Source organism: Amphiprion ocellaris, chromosome 19 (assembly GCF_022539595.1).
Source record: "Amphiprion ocellaris isolate individual 3 ecotype Okinawa chromosome 19, ASM2253959v1, whole genome shotgun sequence".
In the NCBI taxonomy this organism is placed as follows: domain Eukaryota; kingdom Metazoa; phylum Chordata; class Actinopteri; family Pomacentridae; genus Amphiprion; species Amphiprion ocellaris.
Window position 1 is genome coordinate 4,549,962 of NC_072784.1, and position 14,967 is coordinate 4,564,928.

At 38.8% G+C, this 14,967-nt stretch overlaps 1 protein-coding gene across 3 annotated transcripts in view; it reads right to left on the bottom strand.

Annotated features, from left to right (window-relative positions):
* Positions 1–1,565: 1,565 nt before the first annotated feature.
* The window catches only part of plppr2a (phospholipid phosphatase related 2a), a 62,933-nt gene continuing 49,531 nt past the window's right edge, over positions 1,566–14,967 (bottom strand). Inside the window, exons 4-8 of one of the 3 annotated variants that reach the window (XM_023296069.3) lie at positions 13,659–13,779; positions 12,866–13,116; positions 12,250–12,426; positions 7,135–7,262; positions 1,566–6,128 (exon numbers count right to left, since the gene is read on the bottom strand). In XM_023296069.3, the coding sequence (XP_023151837.1) occupies positions 6,020–6,128; positions 7,135–7,262; positions 12,250–12,426; positions 12,866–13,116; positions 13,659–13,779 (786 nt within the window). In that variant the 3' untranslated portion in view covers positions 1,566–6,019. Of the gene's footprint in view, positions 6,406–7,118; positions 7,263–12,249; positions 12,427–12,865; positions 13,117–13,658; positions 13,780–14,967 lie in introns of all 3 variants that reach the window. The other 2 variants (XM_023296070.3, XM_023296072.3) reach the window with 2 other exon arrangements.

Below are 14,967 nucleotides of genomic sequence, written 5' to 3' on the forward strand. Positions count from 1 at the left end.
AAAAAAATATCAAAAGCTCTTCTGTAAAAACCTCTGACTCTAATATGTCAACAAAAGTAAACCAGGATTTTGCAGCTCAGATCAGATGTTTGATCTGGAAATGTATGCAAATGAGTGCACATTGAGATAAATAATAAAGGGTTTGGGTTAGAAATGAGAAACTTATAAGAGCCAACTCAAAGTAACTTAAACTTGTCAAAACAATTGAAAAAAGCATCCAAATGACTCAAAATTTGCTCAAAATGACAGAAACCTGGAAAGTTGTTAAAAATTATTGAGAAAATTGGTGTAAAATGACTCAAATTTCTCCAAGATAACTGAAAAAAATGTCCAAAATGACTTAACATTGTCAAAATAAAAGAAAAAAGTTGTCCAAAATGACTGAAAATGTGTTAAGACAGATAGATTAAACCTGTATTGATCCCGCAGCGGGGAAATTTTCCATGTTACAGCAGCAAATACAAGAAATAGTGCAAGAAAAAGATCGTTAAACATGAAGGAAACCGGGAAACTCGTTTAAAATGATTGAGAAAGTCGCCTAAAATGGCTTCAAAATTGGTCGAAGATGGCTGAAATTTCTACAAGATAACTGAAAAAATGTCTAAAAATGACTCAAAATTTGTCAAAGTGACTGAAACACCGAAACTTGTCCCAAACTTTTCATTTTCACATTTTAGGTATATGAAACATTTCTTGTCCAGTCTTCAAGGACGGTTTATTTTAATAAATATTTGATTCCCAAAATATAAAATCATCCCAAATTTCACACAAAAAAGGGGACATTACATACAAGTGTGAAAAAAAGGAACTGATTTTAGTTTTTCCTCTTTTTTTAACCCCATTTACCACCTGGTAGCCCCTCTGATTTTACCCCAGCGACTGTAGAAACGATCCAGCTGTGAATAAAACAGTTAAAATCAGTGAATAAAGCACTGTCTTAGGAATGATTCTTTAACATAATGATTCATCAGTCACATGGGACGTTTTCCCACAGAAGTGCTTTCACTCATGCTAATTTACATAAAGTATAATATGCTGATTATGCCACTAAAAATACTACTTATCCTCATATTGTTCTATTAGATGATGCCTTGAACTGTTCTATTATTCAAGCATTTACAATATGTAAAGAAAGCCAGAAACAGTGCAGCAGAGGTAGAAATATTCAGATTTCTAGTCCCTTGTTTGGCTCAAACTCCTTAAATATTAAATCCTAGATCTCCAACAATGCAACCACAGCATCTTTTCATCATACTAAGTTATAAAAGTACTCAAAAATGCTCAATAAATGAGGAAATTAACGAGGTTTTGTCAACAACTACTCTGATGCTGGACCTCTGAGTGACGCCTGATGAACCAACCTGTGCTCTGATTGGACAAAACAGTCAATAATCAGTGACTGTAAAGTGATAAATGGAAAAAAATACAAACACACACATATTGTACCACACACCAGTCTGTGCACGCACCAGACGAACACACCAGCCCACAGAAACGCACACAATCACAGCGAACCGCTTTGTGAATAAAGCAGCAAAAACAAACAGATCAGACTGACACAGGCAGCTTTTTCTTATTGCAATATCCATTTATTGTTCTCATCACACAAATCTTTACAAAACAGAGGGGTTTTTGCTGCAACAGGATCAAAGGAAACGTGGTCCTCCCTCAGAGTTGCAGATCTGAAGGAAACCGGTGCTTTTTATTCACACGTCAGTCAATCGCGGCTGTGTTTGTTCTTTGATTCGAAACACGACTTACTAAAGACTTTACAGCAGAGGGAAAGCTGTTGGTGCTGAACCAGAGGAGAATCTGCCTCTTCACTGGAGGATGGTTTTACTTTTGGTGTTCAGTCCTTCTGTGTTTTGCTTCTTGTGCCGATGCAGCGCTCACACACTGAGCCACATCCTGACTGCATGAAGACACACTGAGGTTTTTGCACAAATGAGAAGCTCGCACTCGCAATTAGCATTACAGGCTGTCATTTTTGTTTAATGTACTTCTATTATATTTTTTTCATTAAGGCATTTCTGATTTATTGGGGCATTAATGAGGAAACAAAGGGGCGTCATGCAGCAAAGGTCACACGTCTGACAACTTCACAACTTTGTGGCGTTTGCAGTCCTGAAGCCCTGAGACATCAGAATGTCGACATTTTTATGATTGTTGTTTCCTCTACCAGAGAAGTCAATCTTCTCACGAGTCATAAAATGTGCGATGATGGAGTCTAACAGCATTGGATGAATATAGACGGGTGGATTCAGCACATATGATCATAATGGACAGGGCCTTGGCTTGGTAGAAGTTGCGTTAAAAACATAAACTTGGCTCATAGATTTTTAGGAAGTTCCAAAAGAAATTTTTTTTTTAATGTGAAAACAAAATGCTCAGATTTTTTGCTATCTAGCCAACAGACTTGCCTTATTTTGTCTGAGTCAATGAAGCTAACACAATGAAAAAGCTAAGAAACACACAACATGGTTATTAAAGCAGCTTTGTTTGATTTTTTCTGGTCACTAACACACTTTGTAGGGTTGCCGGGGCTTAAGTTGTAGCAAGTTTCCCAAATTGTTGCCTATTAACCAATTTGCTGCCGGAAAATTTAACTCAAATCCACTTTAAAAAAAAAAAAAAAAATCTGTTTTTAAAATTTGTAAGCATAAGCCTTAAAAAAAATTATCTTTTAAATCTTTGGGACTCCAAAACCACGTATTTTTTTGGTCCATAAACTGCATTAATTGGTGTATTTACATGAGCAGTGGATACTAAGGGTGTGTTCACACTTGGCAACTTCAGTTTGATTAAAGTGAACTCTGATGTGATCGCTGTGTTTGTGTGAATGCTGCCATCCAACCCCCTGAACAGATGGATCTTTGTTTCTAAATCAACTCTGGTGCAGTTCGACTGGAACCTGAAGGAGGTGTTTACCCTAATACCTCTAAACGGACCAAAAACTGGACAGAATACTCAAGCATGTTGGTTTTTTTCTAGAAATAAAAGTTATAGTGCCCATTCCAGTCAGCACTAGCACCAGAATGGATGTTTTCTGACAGAATGTCTTCATTTGTTGTTGCAATGAAGGAATTCCTGCCACTGTTTTGACTCATTCATACACTTTAGAACAGGGGTGACAAACATGCAGCCTGCGGGCCGGAATCAATCCTCTGGAGGGCCGGTTTTGGACGAATTTGTAAAGTGTAAAAATTACAGAAACAACATTAACTGTGGATTGTAAACTTGTAAAACTATAAATTCATAAGTAGTTCTAGATCATGACAAGTTGTTTTGATCATAAAGTAAAATACTAGATTGCTCATTGTTCTTTTGTCACTTCGGGTCTCATTTTTGTAATATTTTGTCTTGTTTGTTGTTTTTTTGTCTGATTTTTGTCGTTTGTCTCATGTTTTTGTTTTCTCATTTTTGTCGTTTTGTGTTTCCTTTTTGTCTCGCTTGTTTTTTGTCTTATTTTTGTCACTTTGTGTTTTGCTTTATTTGTTGTTTTGTTTCTCGTTTGTGTTGTTTTGTGTTTCCTTTTTGTCTCGTTTGTTTTTTTGTCTACTTTTTCGTTTTGTGCCTTTTTTGTAATTTTTTGTCTCATTTTTGTCATTTGTCCATTTTTTTTGTCATTTTGTAACCTTTTTTGTCTAATGTTTTGTCTGTTTTTGTTTTGATTCTTGTCATTTGTCTCATTTTTGTTGCTTTGCATCTAATTTTTGTAATATTTTGTCTTTTTGTTTTTTGTCATTTTAATCATAACGTAAACTACTGTATCGCTCAGTTTCAGATCACTAAATATTTTGTGTCTTTGTAGACACTTAAATGCGAATATTTTCAGAATGCACTTTTTTGCACTAAAACAAAGGAAACATGTGGCGTTATGGATATTTATAGGTTATTATGCTGTGATTTTACTGGTCACTTGAGATCAAACTGGGCTGAATGTGGCCCCTGAACTAAGATGAGTTTGACATCCCTGCTTTAGAAGTTCTTAGTACGTTAAAATACCATCACATATGCAAAAACTGTGACCGTATCCATAAGCTGTTTGGTATCTTTTAGGTTGATGTTGAAAATGCCAGAATGGACAAAACAGGACTAAAATGTATCATTTCTGCATTAATCCAGACCAACAGAATGAAACTACCAGTGTGACCACACCCTGGTAGCGATGAAAGAATTATCATCCAACTGTGCATTTTATTCTGCATTTACGACAATGATAGTATGTCGTTGAGTTTGATCAGCTGCTTTAACATCCATGTTGTGTTTTATTAGCTCGCCTTACACCAGCATGATAACTAGAGATTAGACAACATAAAGAGGTACATTGTATTCGCTTCTTGTATTTTGTGCTAATATGAGGATTCAAATCTGAAAAGGCCTCAAGTTCATAAACTCATGAACACACTCCAGCTTTGTCCCGTCCAGTGGGCAGATCCTGTAGTTCGACACTAAGAGCGAGTCGACTTCCACACATGTTCTCCATCGTCATAACTAACTCAAGATTTTCCCCCGAATCTCTGCACTGGTGATGCTTTTGTAAAAACCACACTCTCGATACAAAAAAAGAGCTTTGTACAGTATCTTACAAACACGTTTCAGTGTTAGAAAGTGGACTCGGGGGGAGGAATGTACAGGAGGGGGGTAAGTGTGATTGTGCATGTGTGTGCTTTCAACATACATACATGTGCTCTGTAAAAACAGGTCTTTATTCTTGTGTCTGTGTGTTTCTGTCTGTGTTTGTGTGTGTGTCGTCCAGCAGAGGGAAACATTTCACAGCACAGTGATGGTACCGACGCCACAGAGGAGAGAGAAACCGAGGTCGTAAAAAAACCAAAAAACGTGTAGGGGAAGAAAAGGACAAGCTCGAAAGTGTGCAAATCAAAATCAGCAAAACTGTCTTGCCACACATAGCGCTTATGGCAACCGCACCATATATACATGTCAATAAATAAATCTATTATTAAAATCTCAGAAATTAACCACAATAATTACACGACGTGGCCGAGTCTGTAGCAAAATGAGCTCCATTTCAGGCTGATCCAGAAAAGAAACCAAACAAAACAAGAAAAAAAAGTTGGTTGGCATCACGGAAAGTGTTTTGTATGAAAGCTCTTTGTCTCAAAAGAATACCAAAAAACGAGTATTTGCTCCTGAATGTGATGCACTTTGATTTGGCTCGCTGTCAGGGCCACCTGCAGGAGCGAGAGCTTGGCTTTGTCGTATCCAATGCGTTTGTATTTCACATCAGGTTTTGGCGAAGTCGCAACCATCTGAGAAGGACAAAAAAAAAACAAAAAAGACACGAAGACGATAGCCAAGTGGAGATGTCTGTACTTTCATCCTGTTTGCTTTTGTCTGGTGCTTCTGCTGAGAGATATGAAATGGATCCTTTGATCTGGGTAAACCTCATGCTACTCAGACTGCAGTGTGTGTGTGTGTGTGTGTGTGTGTGTGTGTGTGTGTGTGTGTGACATTGTGTGTGCACGGGATGAGATAAGGACAGAGAAAGAACGTGTTTGTTTGCGTGTGTGCGTATGGCTTGCTAAAAGGATGTTTTTAAATCTCAGCAGCCCACATTTCCTTCAGCGGGCTTCTTTGGTCCAACACGGCAGAATCCTGACAGCTCACGTCAAAGCAGTTCACAGGGTGTAAACTCATTCATAAAAAAGGAAAAGAAGAAGCAGTGGACATTCTCAGTGGTCACAGGGTTTCCTTGCGAGAGCACACCACTGGAGATTAGCTTCAGTTTATAGAAAAAACTCAAAATGAAAGAACAAAAACAAGGAGATGTACCTGACTGTTCGGTTTGACTTCGCTGGGCGTCCAGCAAAGAGAAAGTCTTGTTTGCCTATCGGTTCCCCGGGGTTTTGAGAGGTTCAACAGGGTGGCGTGCGCGCTGCATTGTGGGAGGTCTAGACCTGCGTGGAATACGAGCGGTGCAGCGTTGCGTACCGCCCGGCCGGATGGGCGGCGCAGTGCGGCGAATGCTGCTGCTGCTGCTGCTGCTCCGGCTGGTCTAGACTTCGCTGGAAATGGAGCGAGACGGTATGAGGACATCGGGGGTGGCGGGGAACCGATAGGGCTGATGGTCATGTGATCTCGGTGAACGGAGATCCCCGCGGAGTCTGCAGGGGAAAGAGAGGAGTGAGAAAGAGAGAGAGAGAAGAGGAGGAGGACGGGGCAGAGAGGAGGCGAAGGGAGGAGAGAGAGAAAAGTGAAGAAAAGAATAATCAAGAGCAATGCACAGGATGGACGAGGGGGGGAGAGAGGAGAGAGAACAGATGTACGAACAGAAATAAGGCAACGGATGGCGGAGATGGCGGAGGGAAAAAGAGTCAAAGCCGGTTAGAATGGTTGGACGTAGGTGTTGTAAGGTGGGGAGGAGGAGGAGAGTGCAGGATGCTGGAGGTAGAGTGAGGGACAAGGGGAGCAGAGTGGGAGGAGAGACAGAGGAAAAGAGGCAGTCAGGTGAGGGTTAGTGACGGTGACAGACCACAGAGGACGCAAGACATCTTCCTGAACACTTCACCCCTGAGAGAGTCGCTTTAGAAGATGCAGCACTTGTGGAGATAAAACGTGACGGGACCACTGCAGCCGCTACAACCTTTTATGATTACTTTCTTCTAGCCTCGGCCGAGCTTCCCTCCAGCCAGATGATTTGCATTATATCCGAATGGTAAATTACACCTGGAGTGTGTCGGCCAAACTGCTGACTCACCTTGAGGAGATAAGTGACTCTCTAAACCCCCGATAACAAGAAAACGTGTAACACTGTAGGGCTTAGGAGTAAGCTAGCGCCTCTTTCCAAAGCAAACAACTCGCTGGAATTTGTTCCATCCTGTGGCTGAAATATAATCGTTTCACACCACGAGAACAAATCTCACCTGCGTTCTTATCGGCCTACAACAAGGCGTGCATGCGCAGAGATTTAAAGGATTCACTTTGGGCGTGTTTTGTTGGGACCGGGGGTGCAGGTGGGGCTTGGAGCATGCATGTGTTTGCAGATTTGCTCTTTTTCGGGGAACAAAAAGGAGGATTCAGTTAAGAGACAAGGGGTGTGTATCTGAGCCCTTTGGTGAGCACAGTCGTGCCTCACACCCACCCCCGCCCCTTACCTGAGGGCCACTTAACTTTTCGAGTGGACTCTCCACGCAGGGCAGTGTCACCATCGGCATGCCCAGCACCGACTCCGGGCGCTGGGGTCGCGGTGGGGGAGGACTGGGCTGCAGCTGCTGGAAGTTATTAATCACACAAGTCACCTGGAGACAGAGAGCAGGAGAAAGAGTCAGAGAGAAGGAAGAAAGGAAGAAAGAAAGAAGAAAAAAAAGACAGGAGGAGGACATTTGTTAAACTCTGCCCTTGACCAGGAACTGTTCATTCAGAGCTTAGCGGGATGTTCCTCATGGCTACTTCCCCCTGTTGATTAAATTAGCTCAGTTTAATCAATAAGATTGAAAATTGTCCAAAAAATTATACATGTATTTAAGGGCCATTTGTAACTGTCAATTACATTATTCAGTAACTAAATTGGATTTGAAAGGCATGTCATATTTTAAAAATTGCCAAAATCACACCATTTATCAAACAGAAACTGTAAAAAAAAAAATGTAGATTTTCTACTTTCCCATGGTGCTTGGACTGATCATTTGTTATGTGTGGCTTTGTAGGAAATTTAACTACATCTACACTTAAAATTATGATATTTCATCCAAATCATTTTATTCTGCAATGATGTTTCCAATTAAAAATTGCACAAAAATACACCATTTCCTCAAGATCCTGTCCACAAACAAACTTCTGCCAAACATTCGGTGACTGCTCGGCTGAACTGCAGGCAGTGTTTACTCAGAGTGGAAACTAATTACAGAGACTGAAAAAATAGGTATTGGTAAAACCTGTGGGCGCCTGGAAAATTGTTGCACATGTTGATTCCAGGTATTAATGTGGGGAGACGGGAGGTTATTATAGCCGTTTATCTGCAAACATTAGCAGGCTTGGATAACTAGAACACTACCAGCAGTATGTTCAGAGAAGGAAGTAACTGATCCTCGTCTCCAAAGCCGTTTCTCTAACAAAAGTCACTGTCTAATAATACAAACGTTAAATCAGAAATTGAACACTGAATTGTACAAAAACACAAAACAATGCTGATCTTCCATTAACACGTGATGGTCTCTTAGTTTCATGTCTAAGCAGCTTTGCATAAGAACTATGAATAAAACTCAACTGGAGACAGAGACTCAAACCAAAGCTACCAACAACAGACTGATTTCACAAGTCGTTACAAATGTTAATAGTCAGAGTAAACTGCATATGTACCATGCCAGAGTGGAAATTTTACCGAGCATAGCAACAGTAACCAAAGGGGCGTGGCTTTGAAAATGGTCAATTATCCTCCTCCTGTGTCCTCTACTGATGAAGGGCACCGCTAAAAGGTTTCAAGGGGCAATCCAGAGATGCAGCATTGGATTAAAAGCAAAACAAGTCCAACTGAAATTAAATCGTATCTTTTTTTCTCTCTGCTACGGCACACAAATCCACTCCGAATCAAAAAGAAAGGAGAAATTTATCACTTAAGAGATTTATTTGAATCAGATGATATTCATTACAGCTACACTAAAATGAAACAACAAATAAGTGTCCAAGTCAACAATATGAACAATGCAAGCAGTGAAGTGATGTTCTGTATTTCAGTTGTGGCACTGTGGAATGTGCAAACACAAATGAAGGCTAAGCTGTGTTTGATTTGTTCTGATTTTGGACACTAAGTGGATGTGGTGCTGCTATAATTATGGACATTGTTAATTATCTGTACTCACAAACAGCAGAATATCTGCAACACAGCTGAGGTCATGGACACCACAAGGGTGCTACTTTTAGATAAGACATCTTACTGCTCCAAAACATTGAAACAAAAGTCAAATCTGTGCACACATAACTTTATTTTAACTTACTTTAGCTGCACTGTTGACTGTACAGCTGTAACAATGACATTATATTCAAATCTTCAACATATTTATCGTGAATTAATGTTATTCTTCCTCTGGTTATATTTCATAACCCGGCTACTTAAAAACTACTGCTAACATATTTACAGTTTAGACTGAGCAGCTAAAGTCCCAAACATGATTCCAGAAGGAGTTTTAATAATCATTTTTAATATCTGGCTGCTCAGGAAGAGGAGGAGATGAGCCACTGCATAATTGGGAACTCTTAAAGGGTAAGAAAACGGTATTAGCAAGCACTTAATGTTAGTACCTAACCTGTTGTTTTAGCAAGATGATTTTATTCAGTGGTAGCAGTGATGTGCCCACATTATCTATTAAATATATATCTCTTTGCTCTATCGGCTCCTTATCTGATGGCTTTTCTTCGTCTGACAGAGACAGTCGGCTGATGTAATCTACATTTTGGTGTGCCTAAGCATGTTTTTTTAGTTGAACTGTATAGTTTAGGAAATAGAGAACTAGAGTAGCACTATAAAGTTGCTGATTCACTATAGAGTGGACTGGGGCCAGAGTGAACATATGGAGCAGCTTTTATAACCTGGAAGGTCCAGGTGAGCTGCATTTGCTGTCGACCTTCAGATGGGAAGTTCATGACTGTTCTGATCTCCATCTATGTAAATCTGACATACAGCAGTAATGTAACATAAGGAGAGCAGACGTTCACACTGAGCCAGAAACGAGAGTCACTCGGAACAACGTGATGTTAGCTGTCATGCTAAAACCTCTTTGCTTTCCAACTAACTTCCTGTCAAAGTCACTTTAAATCACACAAATTCACTTTAAATCACCGTGCCTTGAAATGTGTAAATACTGTATATTGAATTTTATTTACATTTAGTATTCTATAGATTTTAAAATTCGAAGCGTTTTTTTTTTTTTTTTTACTGTATAGTATTGTACAGCAAATTTTTCACTATCTATCTGTCTATCTATCTATCTATCTATCTATCTATTAGAACAAATTAGAGGAGGGTACACATACTAAACAGGAAACCGTTGAAAAAATGGGCCGCATTTATCGATATCACTGCACAATAACTTTTGATATAGCTGTGAAAGAATGGTCGGCTATGAACAGAGCAGTCTAGAGCAGTTCATTTCAAGCTATTCGCTCACAGTTGTAACTACTTTGACTGCAGAGTTTAAAACCTTTCAAGATCAGGAGTAATTTAAAATGAATCAAACCAGAACATTAACTTGAGCAGAAAACACACATAATAAACAAAGTGTTACCTAGACTAATTCAGGTTGCTAGGTTACCAGTTTCTTTACACTGCTCTGTGACTTAACTGCATTTTCTGGCACACGAATCACACTTCCACCCATTTGTGCGTTTATAAAATTGTTACCAAGCTGCAGAACGTGCTGTCAGTGTGACCTTATTACCTTGCTAGCGCGGCTAGCGCTGTATTGGCTAACGCGGCTAGCGCTGTATTAGCGCGGCTAACGCTGTGCTAGCGCTGTATTAGCGCGGCTAACGCTGTGCTAGCGCTGTATTAGCGCGGCTAACGCTGTGCTAGCGCGGCTAACGGCATGCATTACAGCTTACTGACTTACAAAAACAAACCACATACAGGAAAAAAAGGATTAATACACTCACTGTAGCGCGGCCGTTCACACTGCCAGCCGTGGTTGACCCCGGTCTTGTGATGTAAACCGTCCGCGTCACATGACCGGAGAAGCGTCACGTGATTGGCTGGGCGTTGGTTCGATTTTGGCCAGGATCGATTGTTTACGCCTGAGTCCCCCGGATGTGAACAGCGAATTTTTTGACAGCGAATTTTGAACATTGAATTTTTTGACGGCAAATTTTGAACATTGAATTTTTTGATGGCGAATTTTGAACACATTGAATTTTTCTGACAGCGAATTTTGAAGACATTGAATTTTTTTGATGGCGAATTTTGAAGACATTGAATTTTTAACTGGTTTTTAGAATTTTGATGAGCTAAATTCAGGCATAAAAAAATTCACATATGTAATTTTGATGCAAAAAACATTCAAAGTAAGAAATTCAGTAGCTTTTATAATTCAGAATTTGATGAGTCTGATTTGCTTCCATATGTATCTATCTTAGAAACTAATGCTGTGAAACAATTAGAATTTTTTAATCATTTAATCATACACACACACACACACACACACACACACACATATCTGCAAATTTTAACTTAAAGTTACTTTTAAATGTAAATAAAATCTGAGAAATAATTTTTTCCACAATGATGTCTCTTGTACATCATCGTATTATCTTTGTGTCATTTCCAGTAAAAAAAACAAAAAAACTTGCTGGTTGAATAAAAGTAACTTGAAGTCAAAATTTGCTAGGGGTATGAATAATTTCGGGCTCGACTATATATATATATATATATATATATATATATATATATATATATATATATATATATATATATATATATATATATATATATATATATATATATATATATATATATGACAAAATTAACAAATGAGAATAATACCCTATAAATTACATCGTATAAATTTACCTGACTGACGTAAAATGTTTTATAGAATACAAATTTACCTGACCAATTCAAATATTAAGGTTAGGATCCTAAAATGTTTCATAAAATACAAATTTAAGATCAAGACACCACAAAATTATTATTATAGAAATTTTGCTTCAGGGATTTTGAGTCATTCTGCATTAAAGACGGGTTAATTGCGTGAAAATTTTTTATCAGATTAATCATGATGATGGACTAATCTGCATTCATGCGTTCATTTTGACAGTCCTATTCTAAACATTAGCTTGCTGAACAAGGCATCAAACATACATTTGCCTGGGGAAAAGGATACTGCTAATGTATATTTGTACATATTAAACTGCAATCAGTAACTTCTTTTAAATCTCTTCTTAAAACCCACTTTTATAGACTCACCTTCAAGTAAAGTTCTCTTTCATTTCTCTTCTATCACTCTCTGCCTTTTTATCCCATTTACATTTTCACTGCTAGTAGTTCCTCTTTGTAACCTCCTGATCTTCATCTATTTCTATCTTTTATTTTCTCTCCAGCTCTTCTCTTAACCCCCTTGTGTGATGTTGTACTTTTAACCAGCTTTTAATCAGCTATCCATTCTCTACATTTTTGTATATTTTTTTTGTTATGTTCTACCTGTAAAAGCGCTTTTTGAATGTTCTTCTTAAAGGTGCTATACAAATAAAAATAAAGTTATTATCTCATGTCCCTCCATCATTCTGCTCTCTGCTCACCAGAAACACAGCGATGGCTCCTCCAGTGAAGAATCCTGCCAGAACGTCGGCCCAGTGGTTGCGGTACTCGGCCACCCTGACCACACCGACCAGCATGGCCAGGCAGAGCAGGGTGAGGCTGATGGTGGGCTTGGTGAGCCGCGTGCCTTTGGTCTTAAACACCAGCGTCACATACATCTGCAAAAAGACATAGACGAGGAGGTGCACAGTAGGGTACCACAAACACCAGGAGCCACAACGATCATGCAAGCCTATAAATCTGAATTCACATTAAATTGCGTAAGGAAGGATCACGTGTGGGGCTCAAATTGTCAATGGGTTGCACCCTTAATTTGTAATCTTTAACCCTGTAAGATCCAAATATTGAAAAAAACTTAGCAAAAGTAAATCAAATAAAAGTATAAAAAGTATATATATATATATATATATATATATATATATATATATATATATATATATATATATATATATATATATATATATATAAATAAAAATAAATATAAAGCTGATGTATTTTTGCAACAGTGGGTTTTTCAGGGTTAAGAATGTTTTTACAAAAAAAGATAAAGAGAAACTCCGATCTTTACAGAAACACCTCCCGCATGCTCCGACCTACCACTGTGTACACCGCCGAGTAGATGCTGAGCGCTGCATCCTTAGACGGAAAGGATTTACGTGCAGACATGACAATCAGCGGGTTGCCTGTGCAGGCGCGGCGCTCTGTGATGTACTGCATGGTGGACTGGCAGCCTAACGCTGTGTAGTTTGGTCGGCAGGCAGACAGGAAGTGAGGCGTCTGGTTTCCCGTTACCACCTGACCGGCGTTGGCGAAAATGGTGGTGGTGAACAGGCCAAAGGCATAGACCCCTAGATAGGACAGGAGGATTGTGAAAAAGGCGATAAAGAAGAATATTTTAGTTTTTACAGAAAAGAGAAAGCAGAAAAGTACATTAGATATATAACTGAGAGTCGTATCAAAACGCAAAGCTCCGCCTTGAGATAAAAACGGGTGATAAGTTTATTCTCCTTAAAATAGCCCCAACACATTATTATCAGTCGAAGTGTGAAATTACACCAGAAGCCTTCACCTCATCTGATTCAGCTCAAGATGCAAATGTGTAAGCTGCTTAATATTCATGAGAGCCTTCCTGCCAGGATCCTGAATATTCTACCTCAAAGATTATTCCTCATTTTATCATCCAATTAACAGCTGCATGTACAAGATCTGGCTGACAAACTGAGATATAGCAGGTCACGTTGTTACAATTCAACCCTTTCTTTCAAGATGTTTTGCTCTGTTCCTTCTTGTCGCTCAGTTTTACTGATAAAATCACATGTGCAGACACCAAAGTGCTATTTAAATGGCCTGAGGAGCAGAGGGGCTGTGTACTACAAAACAGAGTGCTCACCTAGGAAGCGAATTATGCGCCTCAGGAGGGGGTTGAAGTAGCAGCAGTCTGCAGTGACTATGGTCTTCTCCTGGGTTCCCTCTGCCTTGGTGAAGAAGGCACACAGCTCTCCAATAAGAATCTGTGCAAACAAAGATAACAGAGCTGCTGGTTAAACTTGTTCAGTGTACCGTTAGTGTCATTCTTTTGTCAGCCCTCTGAATTGATTGTGTTATAAAACCAGCTGTTTGGAGGTTACGCCGACCTACACGACGGCAACAACACTGAAACACAGAGAGGTCAGTGGTCACAGCTGGACACAAAACCAACTGCTGAGAGAGTTAGAAATACAGTGGTTTCATTAATGACACTCCAAGACAGAAATAACTACCAGAAAACTTTTGTTATCTCTTGCGTTTATTCTAGCACCACCACTGGGTCAATATTTCAATTCATCAACTGGGTCAATGTATAATTGAGGGATTTTTGAAGTCCATGGGATATATCTCGCATACATTTCAATTAAAAGTGAAAAAACTAATGTTTTTTATGTTCATTATGATCGTGTCTTTACAAATTCAATAATTACTTATTATTGAAACAATCACTTATTTATAAAAAATGACTGGATATCACTAAAATATCAACTAAATAATGTCCAACTTTAATACCAATCACCTTCTAATTAGCTAAACAATAATAAAATGAGCTGATTCAGAAATAGTTTGGATTGTGTTCTTTTTATTAAGTTGAGATAATCATGACAGATATTTCTTTGTTGCCAATATATCAAATTTTATATGGAAAATAACAAACTAGCTGTGTCCGAGAAGTTCCCCATTACAAAAACACCTCTCCAGGAAGTGTGTTAATTCCAGATCACATGACCTGCTCCACATGATGTCATTTCCTCCTGAAGAAAAGACTCGCCAGACTCCAAGGCTTTCTGAGTTATTTCATATAAAGTAGTGTGTGAGTCAAATGTGGATTTATGGCATGTCAACAGGTTTACTACAATATCTTTAGAAATAACTTTCAATTTTATTCAATTGTATATTTAATATTTAGAAGAATCTTTGTGTAAAAATACCATGTGGTGTTTGGTTATAGGCGGTCATGTTGATTTTAGGCCTGAAAACAGCAAAAATGTCAACTATGTTACAAAAAGTACCGCAATTATATATTGAACCAAATACTTTGTATTACAAGCAAACATACTCTGATCTGTCATGACATTAGCAGTAAATCCTTAAACTTTCGGAATTTGTGAGCTGGGGTCTCCTTGGATCACACTTGTTTTTCCAGCACACTCATTTTGTGGAATCACACC